General features: G+C 41.9%; 1 protein-coding gene across 5 annotated transcripts in view; it reads right to left on the reverse strand.

Annotated features, from left to right (window-relative positions):
* The window catches only part of KIDINS220 (kinase D interacting substrate 220), a 61,749-nt gene extending 46,542 nt beyond the window's left edge, over positions 1–15,207 (reverse strand). For 4 of the 5 annotated variants that reach the window (XM_085217986.1, XM_085217985.1, XM_085217984.1 and 1 more), the window contains exons 1-9: positions 14,977–15,133; positions 10,732–10,879; positions 9,675–9,773; positions 8,713–8,811; positions 7,068–7,166; positions 6,031–6,132; positions 5,457–5,555; positions 3,773–3,970; positions 1,523–1,621 (exon numbers count right to left, since the gene is read on the reverse strand). In XM_085217986.1, coding sequence (XP_085074112.1) covers positions 1,523–1,621; positions 3,773–3,970; positions 5,457–5,555; positions 6,031–6,132; positions 7,068–7,166; positions 8,713–8,811; positions 9,675–9,773; positions 10,732–10,839 — 903 coding nt within the window. In that variant the 5' untranslated portion in view covers positions 10,840–10,879; positions 14,977–15,133. Of the gene's footprint in view, positions 1–1,522; positions 1,622–3,772; positions 3,971–5,456; positions 5,556–6,030; positions 6,133–7,067; positions 7,167–8,712; positions 8,812–9,674; positions 9,774–10,731; positions 10,880–14,976 lie in introns of all 5 variants that reach the window. The other variant, XM_085217983.1, reaches the window with a different exon arrangement.
* Positions 15,208–15,412: the final 205 nt, after the last annotated feature.

Here is a 15,412-nt window from a genome sequence, read left to right on the forward strand (position 1 = left end):
TTTTTCTTCCTCTGTTAGGTAGTATTTAAGTTTCTCTGTTTTTTGTTTGCCTAGGGGTTCTTGTTTTAAAAGATTTCTCTCCTATTAGAACACAGAGGTAGAAACCACCTTGAAGCCTTTAAAAAGGAGAAGTTCAGAAAGATCTTTATGGCACAGCCAATAAAACCGTTGTACTGGTAGATTGGTTGGTTGTTTAGAAACAAAAGAACAACATTCACATTGGAAAGCTGTAAACAGACGTGGAGGTCAACAAAAAGCACCAGAATGCAGATCAGCCACATAACACATCACTGAAGCAGGAGGAAAGGCTGACAGCTGCAAATCTCCTTGCATTATGTTTTCTTTCCCCTCTCCCCACTAATAGGTACTAACCCAGGAAACCTCTGACTGCACCTTTTTGTGGCCTGGTGACTGCACTGCAACTAGGCTCTTTTTGATGCATATTTGTGTACAGACATTTTCAAGGAAGCACTCTAAACACAAACATGCTTCTAAGCAGCCGTTACAACCTTTCCAGTACTTTCATTTGCAGCTCTTCCTCTCTCGCTTCTGGGCTTCACAGCAGACTGACTTTAAAGCCTTTCTCACCAGTTTAACAAACCTGCTCACTGAGATTTCTTTCCTCTCAGATCACCTCTTCCTCAGCTACAAGCTTCCAGCAGCACACCAGAGCGAAGAAGCTGATTCCTTGCTAACATCAGCTGCAAAGCCAGACTCTGGTCTACTGAATGCTCACAGCTAAGCCTTTCACCTGAGCTCCTCTTCACTTCCCAAGCAAGGGTTCACAAAACTCTAAAGTCACTTTCTATTTGCTCAGGGGCTCCCCTGAGCTCCCAGTGCCCGTGGGAATGGAGCACAAAGAACACGTGGGCTAGGAGGCCAGGCAGAACTCAGCAGTGCTTCCAGAACACCACAGAAGAAAGCAAGCTGAACATTAAAGTGCTGAGCTCAGCTAAGAGAGCTTTTGGAAGAGTACAAACAGAACCCTACGCAAAGGACAAAAGTGGAAAGGAAGGGCAAGTAGAAAATACAGAATCCACTGCCAGTAACTGCTTGTTGCAGCAAGGAAGTTTGTTAAAGAGGGAACCAATCAAATACAGGGACATAACTGGCTTAGCATTACTAATACTACATTGATATGATACCCCTGTTGTCAGTATAAAAAGTACCAAACATTAGAATATTAAATGTATTAAAATACTTCACACTATTTTAAATCTGTTTAAACCTTTATTTCACTAGCAGTGCTGGTGGAGTAAGTTCTGTTTATACTCTTTGTTTTTCAACTATTATGCAGAGTAACTAAAAATTTCTGTTTAGCATACCGTTACATACACTCTCTATCTTTAAAACTGCACTGCAACATGATATTTCTAACATTTGATTGGAATCTGAGCTCCCTGTAAGCAGAATTTGAAAAGCTTTTTAAAGTCCTGCTTTTTAGTTATATAGTATAATTGTTTGATATTCAGATTCACAACCTATTTAAGAAGGATGTGAACCTTTACAGTGTTGTACTTACCTGACCTCTGATGTCTATATCAGCATACTTATGGAGCAGAGCCCTGACAATTTCAACATGACCTCCTCTAACAGCCCCAATCAGCACCGTGTCTCCGCTCTGGAAAAATTGTGAAAGAATACTGAAGGTGAATTAATTCTGCTAGGCAAAAAAGAAAGCCAACATGAAAAATAATGACAGTGCCTGTGCACTCTTTAAAAGAAAGATGAAAAAAAAATTAAAAACCTGCACAGCCAAAACAAAACTTTCAATCTCTGATTGAAAATAATAATATACAGATGCATATATATTTTGTTTTTTGCAAAGAGAGGAAATATAACAGACTCATGGGCAAAACAAACATCCAAGGAATGCATGTCCATCTTAAACAACTAAAAGCCTGAACTACTAACGGGGAAGAAAAAGATCAGCTGTTCTCTATGTTCATAAGACAACTAAAACTCACCATAATCACAGAATCATAGAATGGTTTGGGTTGGAAGGGACTTTAAGATCACCTGGTTTCAACTCTCTGCTATAGGCAGGGACACCTCCCACCAGACCAGGCTGCTCACAGCCCCATCCAGCCTGGCCTTGAATGCTTCCAGGGAAGGGACATCCACAACCTCCCTGGGCAACCTGTTCCAGCACCCTCACAGTAAAGAATTTATTCCTAATATCTCGTCTAAATCTTCCCTCTTCCAGTTTAAAACCACTTCCCTTTGTCCCGTTGCTACCTGCCCTTCTAAAAAATTGCTCCTCATATGTAATAACCTCCTGGTTATTACTGGAATGTCTGGAATGTTGGCTGTCTTCTTTGGATATTCAAAAATGACAAAGGATTTTCAAGATTTCTCTGGTGTGTGTGTGTGTGCGCACAGATTTGACTGCTACCCAGTTTACACTCTGTCATAAGAGAGAAAAGAAGCCAAAGGCTGGTTTCAGCTCAAATTAATTGAAAAAGAAGTTACTTTGCTGCAGTAAATTGAGTTTCAAAAACGTAAAACAGTTACAGTTTTGCTTAAGGCTTCTCATTTTAACACACTTAAGGATCCATTATCATTTCAAAAAGTGAAATCCTGAAATGACTTCTTTAATAATTATTTTATCATAGAACAAGAAAAATAAATGAAAGTACAGCTAAATCACAGATGTGGAAATCAGTTATAAACCTGAGCAGTAACAGGTCCTCTATCAACTGCAGTCATTATGCATCTGGCTGCCAATCAAGAGATTTTCCTTTTTCAAAATCTACTCTACAGTTTGAAACTACAACTACTTGTTGTGTGATGTATTTTGGAATGCAGTCATCTGCGCTCTAAGTTGTCATTTATTCTTCCCAAAAGCACAGAAGAATACACAGCTGTAGAATTTTGTGAAAGAAAAGGTGGAAAGGGAGATTCTAAATATATTTTCTTAAATGTTTAAAGTTTTGCCATGTTATGTAGTCTGGATCAAAGTTTTTGTCCCATGCAGCACTGCAGCTCAGCATAAAATCATCTACAATATGCATAAAGCTGAGACATGAAATATGGGAAAATGCACCCAAAAATCCTTTTAAAATTACACAGCAAATACAAGGAGGTTTTTCTCATCTCTCTGCAATCCTCAAGGAATTCACTTTAGGATTGGAACACAATTTAGGATAATAACACCTTAAAATCATGTCACTACCCTGAAATAAAATCGTGATCTTGACAGAGGCACCTAAGTTTAGGTATCAAAGCCTCTATTATGTCCTTGGCTGCAGTGCTGCCTCTGCCACTTCAGAAAACAATGAACTCAAGGCAGCACTGCAAACAGTCCAAAGCACATCTATGCAAGCAACTGAAGAAAGGCCTGAGTGGCCACTGTAATTCTCACTCTAGCTGTTCAGAGGTACACAGTGCATCTACACATCACATCTGTGCATCTTAGTGGAAGTCTTCCTCTTGTATATGGAATTTTCCTAATAAAATGTTTTTTTAAATGTTAAAGATGAGAGGAGGTGTTGAAAGACATTTCCAGTATCTGTTGATTTACTGTTTTAATAGCACTATCATGAATATAAATATACAAAAAACCACCTCAAAGCTGCAAACTGGCACAAAGTTTTTTGGGTAGTTTCATTTTAACAAGTGATTTTAGTTCCTTTCTCTTGTGGCAGCCACTTCAAACAGCTGCAACACTGCAGTACACGAAAATACCTCCAGGTGGCAGAAACATTAAAAAACGTACCCACAAATTTGCATGCCTTACACTGGTATCTAAACGGTAAGAAAGTTTACTCACTCTGTCAGGAATATTCACGTAAGTTCCAGCATCAAGAAGATCCTGCACAATTTCAGTATGCCCTTCCTTTGACGCAATCATCAAAGCTGTATTTCCATCTTTATCAGTTAAGTTCACATTTGGGTTCCTCTTCAGTATTTCCTTCACCGAGTCGGTGTAGCCACCCTTAACTGCTACGATAAGTGCAGTCATAGAATTCTGTGAACAAACAAACAAAGCAGATTTTATTTTACAGTCAATATAGAACCCATCACTCTATCAGTTTAAATAACAGAAGAAAGATACATCTTTCTTAGGGATCCAAATGTTTCCTTAGCTTTACATTCTAATGTTCATATTCCATGCTTATGCTTTGCACTAAAAAATAAAAAGCTAGAATGGGAAGAGGAAGAAGGAAAGAGATACAAACATTGCAACAAGAAAAAAATTAAAATTCAAATGGAAAAGTTCAATTTAATTGGACTCCTGAATGTCACAGGCACTGTGCAATCACCTTCCTGCCATATGAGAACTTGGCATTATCACAGAATCACCAAGGTTGAAAAAGACCTCCAGGATCATCCAGTCCAACTGTCCACCCATCACCAATATTTCCCACTAAACCACGTCCCCCACTACAACATCTAAATGTTCCTTGAACATCTCCTGGGATGGTGACCCCACCACTCCCCTTGGCAGCACATTCTAGTGCCTGACCACCCTTTTTTGGTGAAGAAATTTTTTCTAACATCCAACCTAAATCTCCCTTAGTGCAACCCGAGGCCATTCCCTCTCACCCTATTGCTGGTTACACTGTTGAAGAGGCCAACCTCCACCTCTTCACAACCTCCCTTCAGGAAGCTGTAGAGAGCTGTAAGGTCACCCCTAAACCTCCTCTTCTCCAGACTAAAGAATCCCAGATCTCTCAGCCACTCCTCATAAGATTTGTGCTCCAGACTCCTCACAGCTTTCTGTTCCCCTTCTCGGGACAGGTGCCAGAAGAAGAACACAGTACTTGAAATGCAGCCTCACCAGAGCTGAGCACAAAGGGATGATCACCTCCCTGCTCCTGCTGGCAATGCTATTTCTGATACAAGCCAGGATGCCACTGGTCTTCTTGGCCATCTGGGCACACTGCTGGCTCATGTTCAGCCGAGTGCTGACCAACTGCCCCAGGTCCATTTCTCCCTCAGTATTCCAGGCACTTTGCTGTTAGCTTGTAGCATTGCCTGGAGTTGTTGTGGCCAAAGCGTAGGACCCAGCACTTGATCCTGGTTGAAATCCATCCCATTTTATCAACTATCAAGGTGTCAACACCATTCAGAAAGAGTTAGGCTTTTTTTTTTTCTTTTTTTTTCTTTTTTTTTTTAATACGAACTTCAGAAATAATCATACAAATAACAAAAGCTGTCCTACATAGTTTTCCATTCAGATTTATTTAGTTTGAATCAGTATTTTCAATTATTTGTTATTTAAATTGCTAAATAATGAAATCTGCTTTAATTAGAAATAAAACAACATGCAACTGAAACTTAAAAAAAAAAACAACCAGCCAACCCTAACTTCAGAAAAGTTTTAACTGTCACTAGTATTTTCAAAAGGCACACTGAGTTAAATTTATTTGTATTTGCAAATATCTGAATATATGTTAATAGCACAGATGTACGTGCCTCCATCTTTCACTGGAAAACAAGCAATTACTTACAGCTCCTTCTTGATCAACATCAGCTCCCATTTGCAGCAAGTATTTCACACAATCCAAATGGCCTTTCCTGGCTGCCCAAACCAATGGGGTGGTTCCATACTGCAAAAGTATTGCAAAACATTTTGTTATATTTAGTATCTTCTACATTTTAGTATTCATCCTATGCTTGTCATTTGCTATTACAAAGATAAAACTTCATTATAAAAATTAATATATGAATCTGAAAAGCCACTAACTTTTTTTTCCTAAAGATTCTAGCAATGAAAGCTATTAGTCTATGCAACCAGTGGCTTAAAGAACAGAAATATGTTCCACTCAAACAAGTGTTCACAGCCATCTTCAGCATCCTAGGGAAAAACTTCCTGCATTTATAATGACTTACTCAGGTACACTAATTCTAAGCCCATGGGCAAAATATAACATCAAGCATCAAACTACTTGACACATTTATATATACATACATACTTAAACTACTACAATCATTTTAAGATATTACAGGCAAAGAACACAATTCATTTTTACAAGAAATGTACCAATCATTAATGAAACGAAATCTTACAAAAACTTAACTTACTTTGTCAGAGCAGTTCACTTTAGCTCCATGCTGCAGTAAGAGATGCACTATATCTGAGTGGCCCCGTCCTGCTGCCCAAATAATTGGATAAACACTGTATTGCTTGGAAGGAAAAGAATATAAGATGAACCACAAGAAATAATACTGCTTTTAGTTTTTCAAACACAGTATTGATCACAGTATTCCAGGAGGTGATGAACACGCAGAAGGAATACACAGAATAAATCCAATAACATATAATGCTTCCTAGCACGTTGTCTAGATGATGGCTAAGAACAGGCTGCTGTTTAGAAACAATTTTGCAACTCCTTAAACAAGGCTTAAAAATTCACATTCACGTTTGTAATGGAAGAGAAAAATCAAATCAGTTATGCTTAATCCCTAAGTAATCAACACTGCAGATCAATCGTGCCATGCAGGAACTCCATATACAAAGAAGAATCAGAATGGGACACAGTCAGAAAGGGAAGTGGCTACTGGTTTTTCCTTTAGCAGTCATTACTGCTTCAGTCACCAACTTGCTTATGTTGTCATTCAAATCTCAAGAAATCACCTGTCAAGATGCATGTATATATATATTTTTTTAGTAAGAATGCTTGTAAGTTGAAATAAATCTCAAAATCCTAACTACATAATTCTGTCTCACAATTATGGCACATCATTCTATAATCTAGTTCAGCAGGTAGCTTGTGAACAATTAAAACAAATTGTTTCTAACCTAACAGATTAGTTACTCCATCAACTTACACAGATACAGAAAAATGACAATGGTTATGCAAGCAAGATTACATACACTACTGATTTCTTCTATTAACTCCTCTCCTGCTGATTTGAATCTTACTAAGAGGTACTCATTTAATTACTTTAATTAAAAAACAGTGGCTGCCATACAAAATCAAAACAATTACTTCCATTAATAAAGTACAATGATTAATGTTACACTGTCAAAGATGCTAATCAAGGTAAGATTAGGATTCCAGATGTTAAACATCTTGGTGGGGAACGGAAAATAGGTGGTTCTTAAGGCGAACACTTACCATGCCAGTGATGTTTGGATTTGCTCCCTTCTCAAGCAGCAGCTTTGCTACTTCAGTCCGGCCTTTATACGAAGCCCACATCAGAGCAGTCCATCCTCCCTGGCAAGCACAATTCAAACAGACACCATCATTGAAAAATACTCTCTAGAAACCTAATTGTAGACTGTTACTTAATTTGCCATTCTTCAAGTCTAAAACATAACAAGGACTGACTACACAACCTTATAATCCTACTTACGTTACAAATGCAAGTGTGCAAATACTGATTTCCTGCTGTATGCACAGCCTGGCAGAACACTGCACCTTAAACATTACTGATTTTCTGTAAACACATCATTCAGACTTCAAGTGCATACAAACCAATGGCTAGACAGATCAAAAATAACAAATTACGTTAAAACAAAAGGCCAGAATTCAAATCAATTAACTTGAAGGACTTATTTTTGACTTGTCTAACAAACACCTACATGTCCTACTCAAAGTAACTATGTAATGACTCCCTCCTTCCTGACAGATGCCATATGTCCTTAGAAGAGAGCAGTTAAGAGCATTTAGCTTCAAACCTTACAGATGTGGTCATCTCAGTTTGTAAACATGGAAACAAAGAGGTTTCATCATCTAAGGCATGTATTAGGTCAGGTAACCAAAGCTAACTTTAAAACAACTGTGTGCCTCCGTTAATTATAAGCACAATTTTTATTACTCTCTAATACATATTTTCAGAAGTCAAGGTCCCTCTCAGACTGACACAGACCTAGAAACACAGTGCTTGCCAAGCAGGCGTGACCACCATTGCAGCATCAGGAAAAAGCACGACATGGCAGCATGCCTCACTCTTCAGAGTGAAATCACAATTAAGGGAAGCACTTGAAGTCTTTTAGCGGTTTCCCAATTTAAGCAGAACAAAACTAGTTTTCTGAACGGTATCCAGCTTTCTCTTCTGTCAAGACAGACATTTGTAGCTCTACAAACTAGCAACAAAACAATCTAACCTTCTTCATTAAACATGCAAGCAATTTCTCCAATTCTTCAGATGGACTGGACTGTAACATTCACTTTTCCACATTAAAAATTCAGCAAAATAAATGAAATCAAGTGCCAGCACACTGAGGACAAGGACTGCTAGATGGGTGATCACAGCTGCACAGATTAAAAGCAGATACGAAGAGGCAGCTTCTGAAAAGGAAATCATAGAATGGCCTGGGTTGAAAAGGACCACAGTGATCATCTAGTTTCAACCCCCTGCTATGTGCAGGGTTGCCAGCCCCCAGACCAGGCTGCCCAGAGCCACATCCAGCCTGGCCTTGAATTTCTCCAGGGATGGGGCATCCACAGCCTCCTTGGGCAACCTGGTCCAGTGTGTCACCACCCTCTGTGTGAAAAACTTCCTCCTAATATCTAACCTAAAGGAGTAACATTTTACAAAAATACTAACCAAGGAATGATAAGAGAGATACGCAAGAAAAACCACTGTGATACTGTGATAACAGTTTTCAAATATTTTCCATTATAGCAGCACTGATACAATACATAATAGGAAAATAAGAGATCAATGCTTTTAATAAATTGAACATTTCTAATTTCCTAAATTGTTCTTGTCACTAAAACACAAAATCTTTCAGTCTTACATTAGGACAACACATACCAAATCCCTATGCTCCAAATTGACACCATAACTGAGAAGTTCTGCTACAATAGCTTCATGTCCTTCTTTAGCTGCCGAAATAAGAGCTGTCCAGTTATCCTAAAAAAGGAAAAATAGTAAGTGATATTCAGTATTAAAATACCAGCATAATACAACAAGATTGTAACAACTACTGCATTGTTTTTCAAGCGTAAATTTGCATGATAGAAAATGCACAACTTCTTTAAAGTAATCTTTTAAAATAACACACAAAAAGTTGTAAGCACCCTGACAGTTATACAACTGGAATTACAGACTGCAAATCATCTCCTCCCCTCTCCTATCAGCCTCCACACCTCAGTTCACTACTAGATTAATTTCTTAACACTTTTACAGGGGAAGCAAAACCTAAGAAGAATGAGGGAATAGTGTAAAGTCATTTAGAACTGCTGGGTAAAAGCAGACAGTGACTAAGAGCACAGAAAATGGGGTGGTCTGTTTCCACATACAATGAATGCCAGCACCAAAGAGCTGATATACAGGGGAGTCTGGACCAGTGCCCTGCCTCTTGTATCTGTGATTTTGCCTCAGGGGGATCAGACTTACTTCTGTTGCTACTTCAGGTGGCTACAGGTCCTCTTTTCTACTTGTGTCTGTTCTGGCTTTTATGTGCAACAATCTGTTAACCTAAATTCTCCCTCGATATTTACTGAGAAACACAAAAACCAAACAAAAAACAAGCCTAACAGACCACATCACTAATGCCACAAGAAAAATCACTTGGATATCAACTCTTTGTTGAGGCAATATTTCTCTATTTTACCTGTCCTCTTATTTTGAGGACAGCCAACACTATCATTGTAATTCCTTTTTACAGCACCAATTCCCTACAAAAAAAAAAAATAAAAAAAAAATCAGCAGCAGCATTCAGCATTCTTCTCCCTCTGTGGTGAGGTACAGCAACATACAGTGCTAATACTTACTGCATCCTCCAAGTTGCAATTAGCTCCCTTCTTGAGAAGCTCCTGGACAATTTCTAAATTGCCTTGCTCAGCAGCCAACATGAGTGGAGTCTGGCCATTCTGAAATTAAAATGACATGTAAATGCGATGCATTGAGAAGTGACACAAATTATGCATATATAATAAAAAATAAAAGGCCCCAAACTACTGAAGATCATAAAGTTCAGATCCCAGTTTTTAAGCTGTCAATGAGAAGCAGTAGAAAGGCCGACTTCTCCAAAGCTCACCCTCAGGCAAGTCACTGTCACCAGGGAGGTCCTGGCACTGACAAGCCTTGCCTTGCCAGCAGTCTTTGTAAGCATGCCCCCCTGGGGCTGGCAGGCATTCAGTTCTGTTCTTACCCAACTCCTGGGAGAGGGAAGAGAAGGTCTTGGCAAGTCTAAAACTAGAAAAAGAATTGTGCTCAACGCTGTTGAATTCCAATAAGAGCTAACATTTAAACAAAACTCCTGTCACTGATGCATATAAACAGTGTGTGGTTTCCCCAGCGCAAACCTTCCTCATGGGTTTGAAACTGACGCAAATCATACCTGTGTCCAGAAATTACCTTCTCCAATGCAAAGATATCAGAAGAAACTAATTTCTAAGCAATGAGTGGTTAAGCACTGGAATGCTGACTTGAGGGGATGCAGGACTTCCATCCTTAGCACTTCCAGATTTCTCTCTGCTAAGTCCCTGAGCACCCTGATCTAACCATGAAGCGACCTCAACTATGAGGTACACGTAACTGCCTCCGTGAACTAAGAAACAATTCCCAGCTGCAGACAGCATCTCCATCCACAAAGTTAGGAACAGATCTGCATTTTCCAGCTCAGAAGAACACTGAGAAAACAATTACAACTAAGGATGCTGAAGAGCTCACAGACACTGAACTGTGTGTTCAGTCTGTGCAAAGGTAAGCAAACAGCTGAAAATAAAGCTGACATTTTTACAATTACTAGTGTGGTCTCGCTGATTCTACTCATTACTTAATAAAAAAAGCTGCAGTATGAAACAACCTTTTCAAAAATCACCTTACCTCATTTCTCTCATCTACATCCCTGCACTTCTCCAGCAGTGCTTTCAGAGCAGGAACATTTCCTTCTTCTGCATAGGTCAGCAGACTCTGATTCATCAGACTTGCCATCTTCACACAGTATTTAGAATGCCTCTGTGACAAAGTTTATCTGTATAAAAAAATAATAATAAAGCATGAGTAAAGGCTGTGAGTTAATTCTAACATTATAAAACACAAACTGTATATGTCAATATATCAGCAGTTGTGTTCAAAGCCCCATTATTCTCCTAAATCAAATACTTTAGAGATTAAACACGCTGCATTACAGAGAAAAGGCAACTGCGTAATTTCTCTAGGTTTCAGCAACAGAAGTTACTCTATTTTTCAGGTACTGGCCAAATGAGAACTGAATGCAATGCACAGCAGTCTTTCACACACATAAATGTTTCTGCATACATAACACTGTGGGAATACCTGTACAGGCTACAGATACATGCAACATATACACTAGTTGTATACAGTGCAACCCTTATGGATATAAGCACAACAATGAGACCACTCAACGTTATTAAATAGTGATAATAACCTGAATTACAGTCACACAGGACTCTGAAGAGCACCATTTATCAAGCAAGTTTCAGCAACTTGATCCAGGCATGCCTGCATGTTGTCAACTTCCTACTCAAATGTGACACAGCTTCTGTCAACTGACGACAGGCTAACATATAAGATGGGAGAGTGCTCTTGGTTAAGAGAAAACATTATGGAACAGAAGACTTGCTGTGAAGCTACATAAACTGTAGGTAAAGCAGAACAAAGGGAAAAGAGAGGAGAAGCAGGAATGTAAATCACACCCTTAAATCCAGGCTTCAAATTCAGGCTGCAATTTCAGGAACAAATTCCAAAGCAGATTTAGGCACCTGAGCTCTCCATGCTCTAGACTTCCACGCGCCAAGCAAAATACATGAACCAAATGGCATGAATCAGACACTAGCTAAGACCCAAGCCTCAAATCTGTTCCAAAGAAGGCCGGACTTGGCACACAACACCCAGTTGGCACAAACACACGGCCCCTCTCACACGAAAAGTCAGAACCAAAAGGCACGGTGTGTTCAGCACACAGCTCATTACCACGGAGCAGAGGGGGGTGAGCAGTAGCACAGCATGGGAGCACGCAATTGGTTTGGTTGCTCCTACTGTTTGGTTGGGTAGTGGGGCTTTTTTTTTCAGTAGGAGGAAAAAGGCTAATTGAGAGGCTGCAAACTTAAAAGAAAAGAAAAAAAAACACCAAAGCACACCAAAAGTGGAAGACTGAATAGAAGCAGAGTAATTACAGGGATTCAGTGCCCACACTTGAGTACTTACTGTCAATTGAGCTACAGAAATGCCACAGATGCAGCGTCCTGCCCAGCACAGCACACCTCCCTCCCAACTCATCCAGACTTTCCAGCCCTGTGCCATATGCAGAGCTTCTCAGGCAATCAAAATGCCATTTGATGTTCACGTTCACATTCCTTCTATCCTTTGCACACATCCTGACAGAAGCCCACACAACCCAACTTGCCACTTGCTCTCACTCCACTACCCCTGAACAGCACCCCAGCTCTCTCCTGCAGCCTTAGCTCTCACCCTACCTTCCACACACAGTAAACTGAGGAATATGTTTAAAAATCACCCGCAAAACACAATTGTGATGTCTTACAGAGAAACTACACAATGCGTTTGCAATCAAAGTTCAGCCAGTAAATTCTCAGCTGGCATGAAAAGGAAAAAAAGAACTCAGCAGTCCTTCCGCTTCAAAGCGGAGCTCTTTGCTTCATGTTCCTCACTGCTTTAATTCAGAAAGGCAAAGGCAGCCCTGCTGCCCTACAGATAAGTTGCTCCTCCAGCAATGCTGCTGGAACTCCCAGTTATTGCAGATGCACAGCTGCTGCCTCACCTCTGGCATGAGCCCTCAGGTGCAACTGAAACCTTTGGCTCACAGCACAACAGGCTAAAACACGCACCAGGAGCTGCTTCTGCAAACCCTACGTTAATATTCCTTGTTTGTACGTGAGAAAAGCCATTGGGGTGAGCCATCTCTATGGATGACACTACCAGTCTTCATTACGCTTCACTGTCACAAAGGATGCCCTTCTTAGAACAGGTAATGGTCCACCTTCTACATCAAGAACAATGAAATCCAACATAAACACCCTGGATTTCATACCCCATGTGTTCATATGGCACTTCAAAGGCAAGGTTTCTGGAGCTCCTAAAAACCAAGGCCACCGCGGGGCTCTAGGAAAGGAGAAGAGACAGCAACATCCATTCTAAAAACATAACCTGATTTTTTTTTTTTTTTTTAAAACTTACTTCAAAAAACGTGCCTGAAATCAGGCTTTTGTCTGTGTGTGGTATTTTAACTCACAGCAGCAACTCAGCACAAGTGGAGCCCAACAAGCAAGGCCCACCTTACTATGTAATAAGATTAATTACTGTTATGGAAATTATGCACTGTCTGTATGGGTGCTCAGCATTAAGATGGGGTTTCTTCCAACGCTTTAAGTTTCCTTTAAATTACCATAAGTGTTTTGGATCAAGACTCTGCGGCCCTGGCTAGAAAAATAAGTTCATTCTGAGTTGAAGCACAACACCTCTCCAACAGCAAGGCTCCTGAAGCATGTGGTCATACAGCAAGAAATGCACGCTGCCAACACAAACATAAACAGCACTTCCATTTCCCAAAAGAGAGAATGAGAACTTAATCCCTGTCAATCCTCAAAGCATGACTGTCTATGTATTGGATAAACGTGCTTCATTTAAAGTATTTATTTTGCTTCCGGACACAGAGCAAGTATTTTCACAATCCCAAGCTGCCATCATTTAAATCCAAGAACCTATGTAGAAATTGTATACAAGATTCACTTCGATTTCCCCCACTAATGCCAGCCAGTTCTCAGCCAACAAACCTCTTTATTCCCAATCCAACCTTCTGAGCTTTGAATGCCCACAATACCCAGGGATGGCACAGCCCAGTGCTTTCGGACACAGAGAACAAACCAAGAGAGGACAAGACGTATTCAGAGCACCGAAGGTCAGGCGAAGGTAACGTCTGCACAAGGGTTAAGCTGTTTGGGTTTGGATTAACCACCTCTCCCCTCCTGCACTGAAGCACACGTTATCACTGCTTTGGAAAGACTGCAAAAATTTGCTGATTTATAGAAACAGTCACTCTCAACTGCACTATCAATCCTTCATGACACCTTATTACTTAACATACATACTTAATAAACATCAGAATAGCTGACAAGCCAGATACAACATGACACAAAGCAATCACTGCCTTGAAGTACTTCTTCTATTGGGACTGCCAAGATTTTACTCAAATAACGTTTCTGAAACAGCTGAAATGAGGTTCTGAAATACCAACTTCTGGCAACCAGAGGAAGAAAGAAACCTGAAGAAAACTTCTGTAAATAACCTCCACCTGCATCACTTCTCCAGCTCTGGAGAGTAGGAAATATGGGGAAGCTGCAAACAAGCAAACCATCACAACCAACCTCTGCCACCTCAGGTGCTCCAGGTGCTAAATACCATAGGGATGAAACTCGTTATTAAAGACAATACAGACTGGAGGTTAAGTCCCAGTGCTGGCAATGGGCGTTGCACCTCACCAGAGAAACTGCTCTGCCTCTAAGGCAGAACGAGAACACGCTCAGTGCATACTGAGGTGTTCCAGGAAAAAAATAAAAAAATAAAAAATAAACTTCTCCTGTAAAATAGAACGCCTCGGTCCTCCGAACCACCGCCTCAGGGTTGCCATGCCCGACACGCTCGCCCCGGCAGGGCCCGGCCAGGAGCAGCGCGGCCGCTCAGGGAGGCGGCGGCGGCACGGATCCGCCCGCAGCGGGTCTGCCGCCTGTCAGCGGGTGCGGCCGCACCTCGGAGGCGGCGGGGGCGCCGTGTTTTGACCAGACGCGCGTTTCTCAATCACAAAGTTACTTTAAATAGCCGTTATTGCAGAACAAAGAATAAACATCCATTCCGTATGCAACACGAGGGTTTTCCCAAGCACCCGGAGACCACGACAAAGCCTTCCTTCCACGTTCCGTCTCCCCGCTCCCGGAGGAGCCTAACTGCCACCCCCGAGCCCCGCACGCCCCCCGCTCCCGGCCCCGTAGCGCCCGGCCCTGTCGTGCCCCGCGCCTTTGTTCGGCAGCCGGAGCCCTTCCGGCCTCTCCCGCCCCCTCCAGCTCTGCCCCGCTCCGTCCCCGCCCCGCTCACCCCGAAGCCGGCGGGGCACGGCCGTGCGGGGGCTCCCCGACCCAGCGGGCTGCGACAGGACAGCAGGGCTCCGAGCGCCGCTCACCTCCCCCCGGCGGCGGCGGCCATCTTGCCTCCCTCCGACTGCCTCCCTCTGCCTGGCGGTCACGTGAGGGGAGACGGCACCGCCCGCCACCCTCAGACGAGCCGTGCCCCCGGGGCAGCGGAGCTGGGCGTGCCGTGCCGTGCTGTGCCGTGCCGTGCCCTGCCCGGGGGACGGGGATGTGCCGCTTGCGGGCGGCGCTCGCGCTGAACGGCCCCTGCAGGGCTCGCGTGTTAATAAGCGGTTCTAAACGGATCGTCACGAAGCTCGGAAAAGCCTGCCCGGGAGCAGGGATCTGAGTCACCGCACGGCGCCCTGTCGCGGGGAGCGGCCCGGGATGAGCACTGCACCTCC

Source organism: Meleagris gallopavo, chromosome 2, assembly GCF_905368555.1.
Source record: "Meleagris gallopavo chromosome 2, MGAL_WU_HG_1.1, whole genome shotgun sequence".
NCBI lineage: Eukaryota > Metazoa > Chordata > Aves > Galliformes > Phasianidae > Meleagris > Meleagris gallopavo.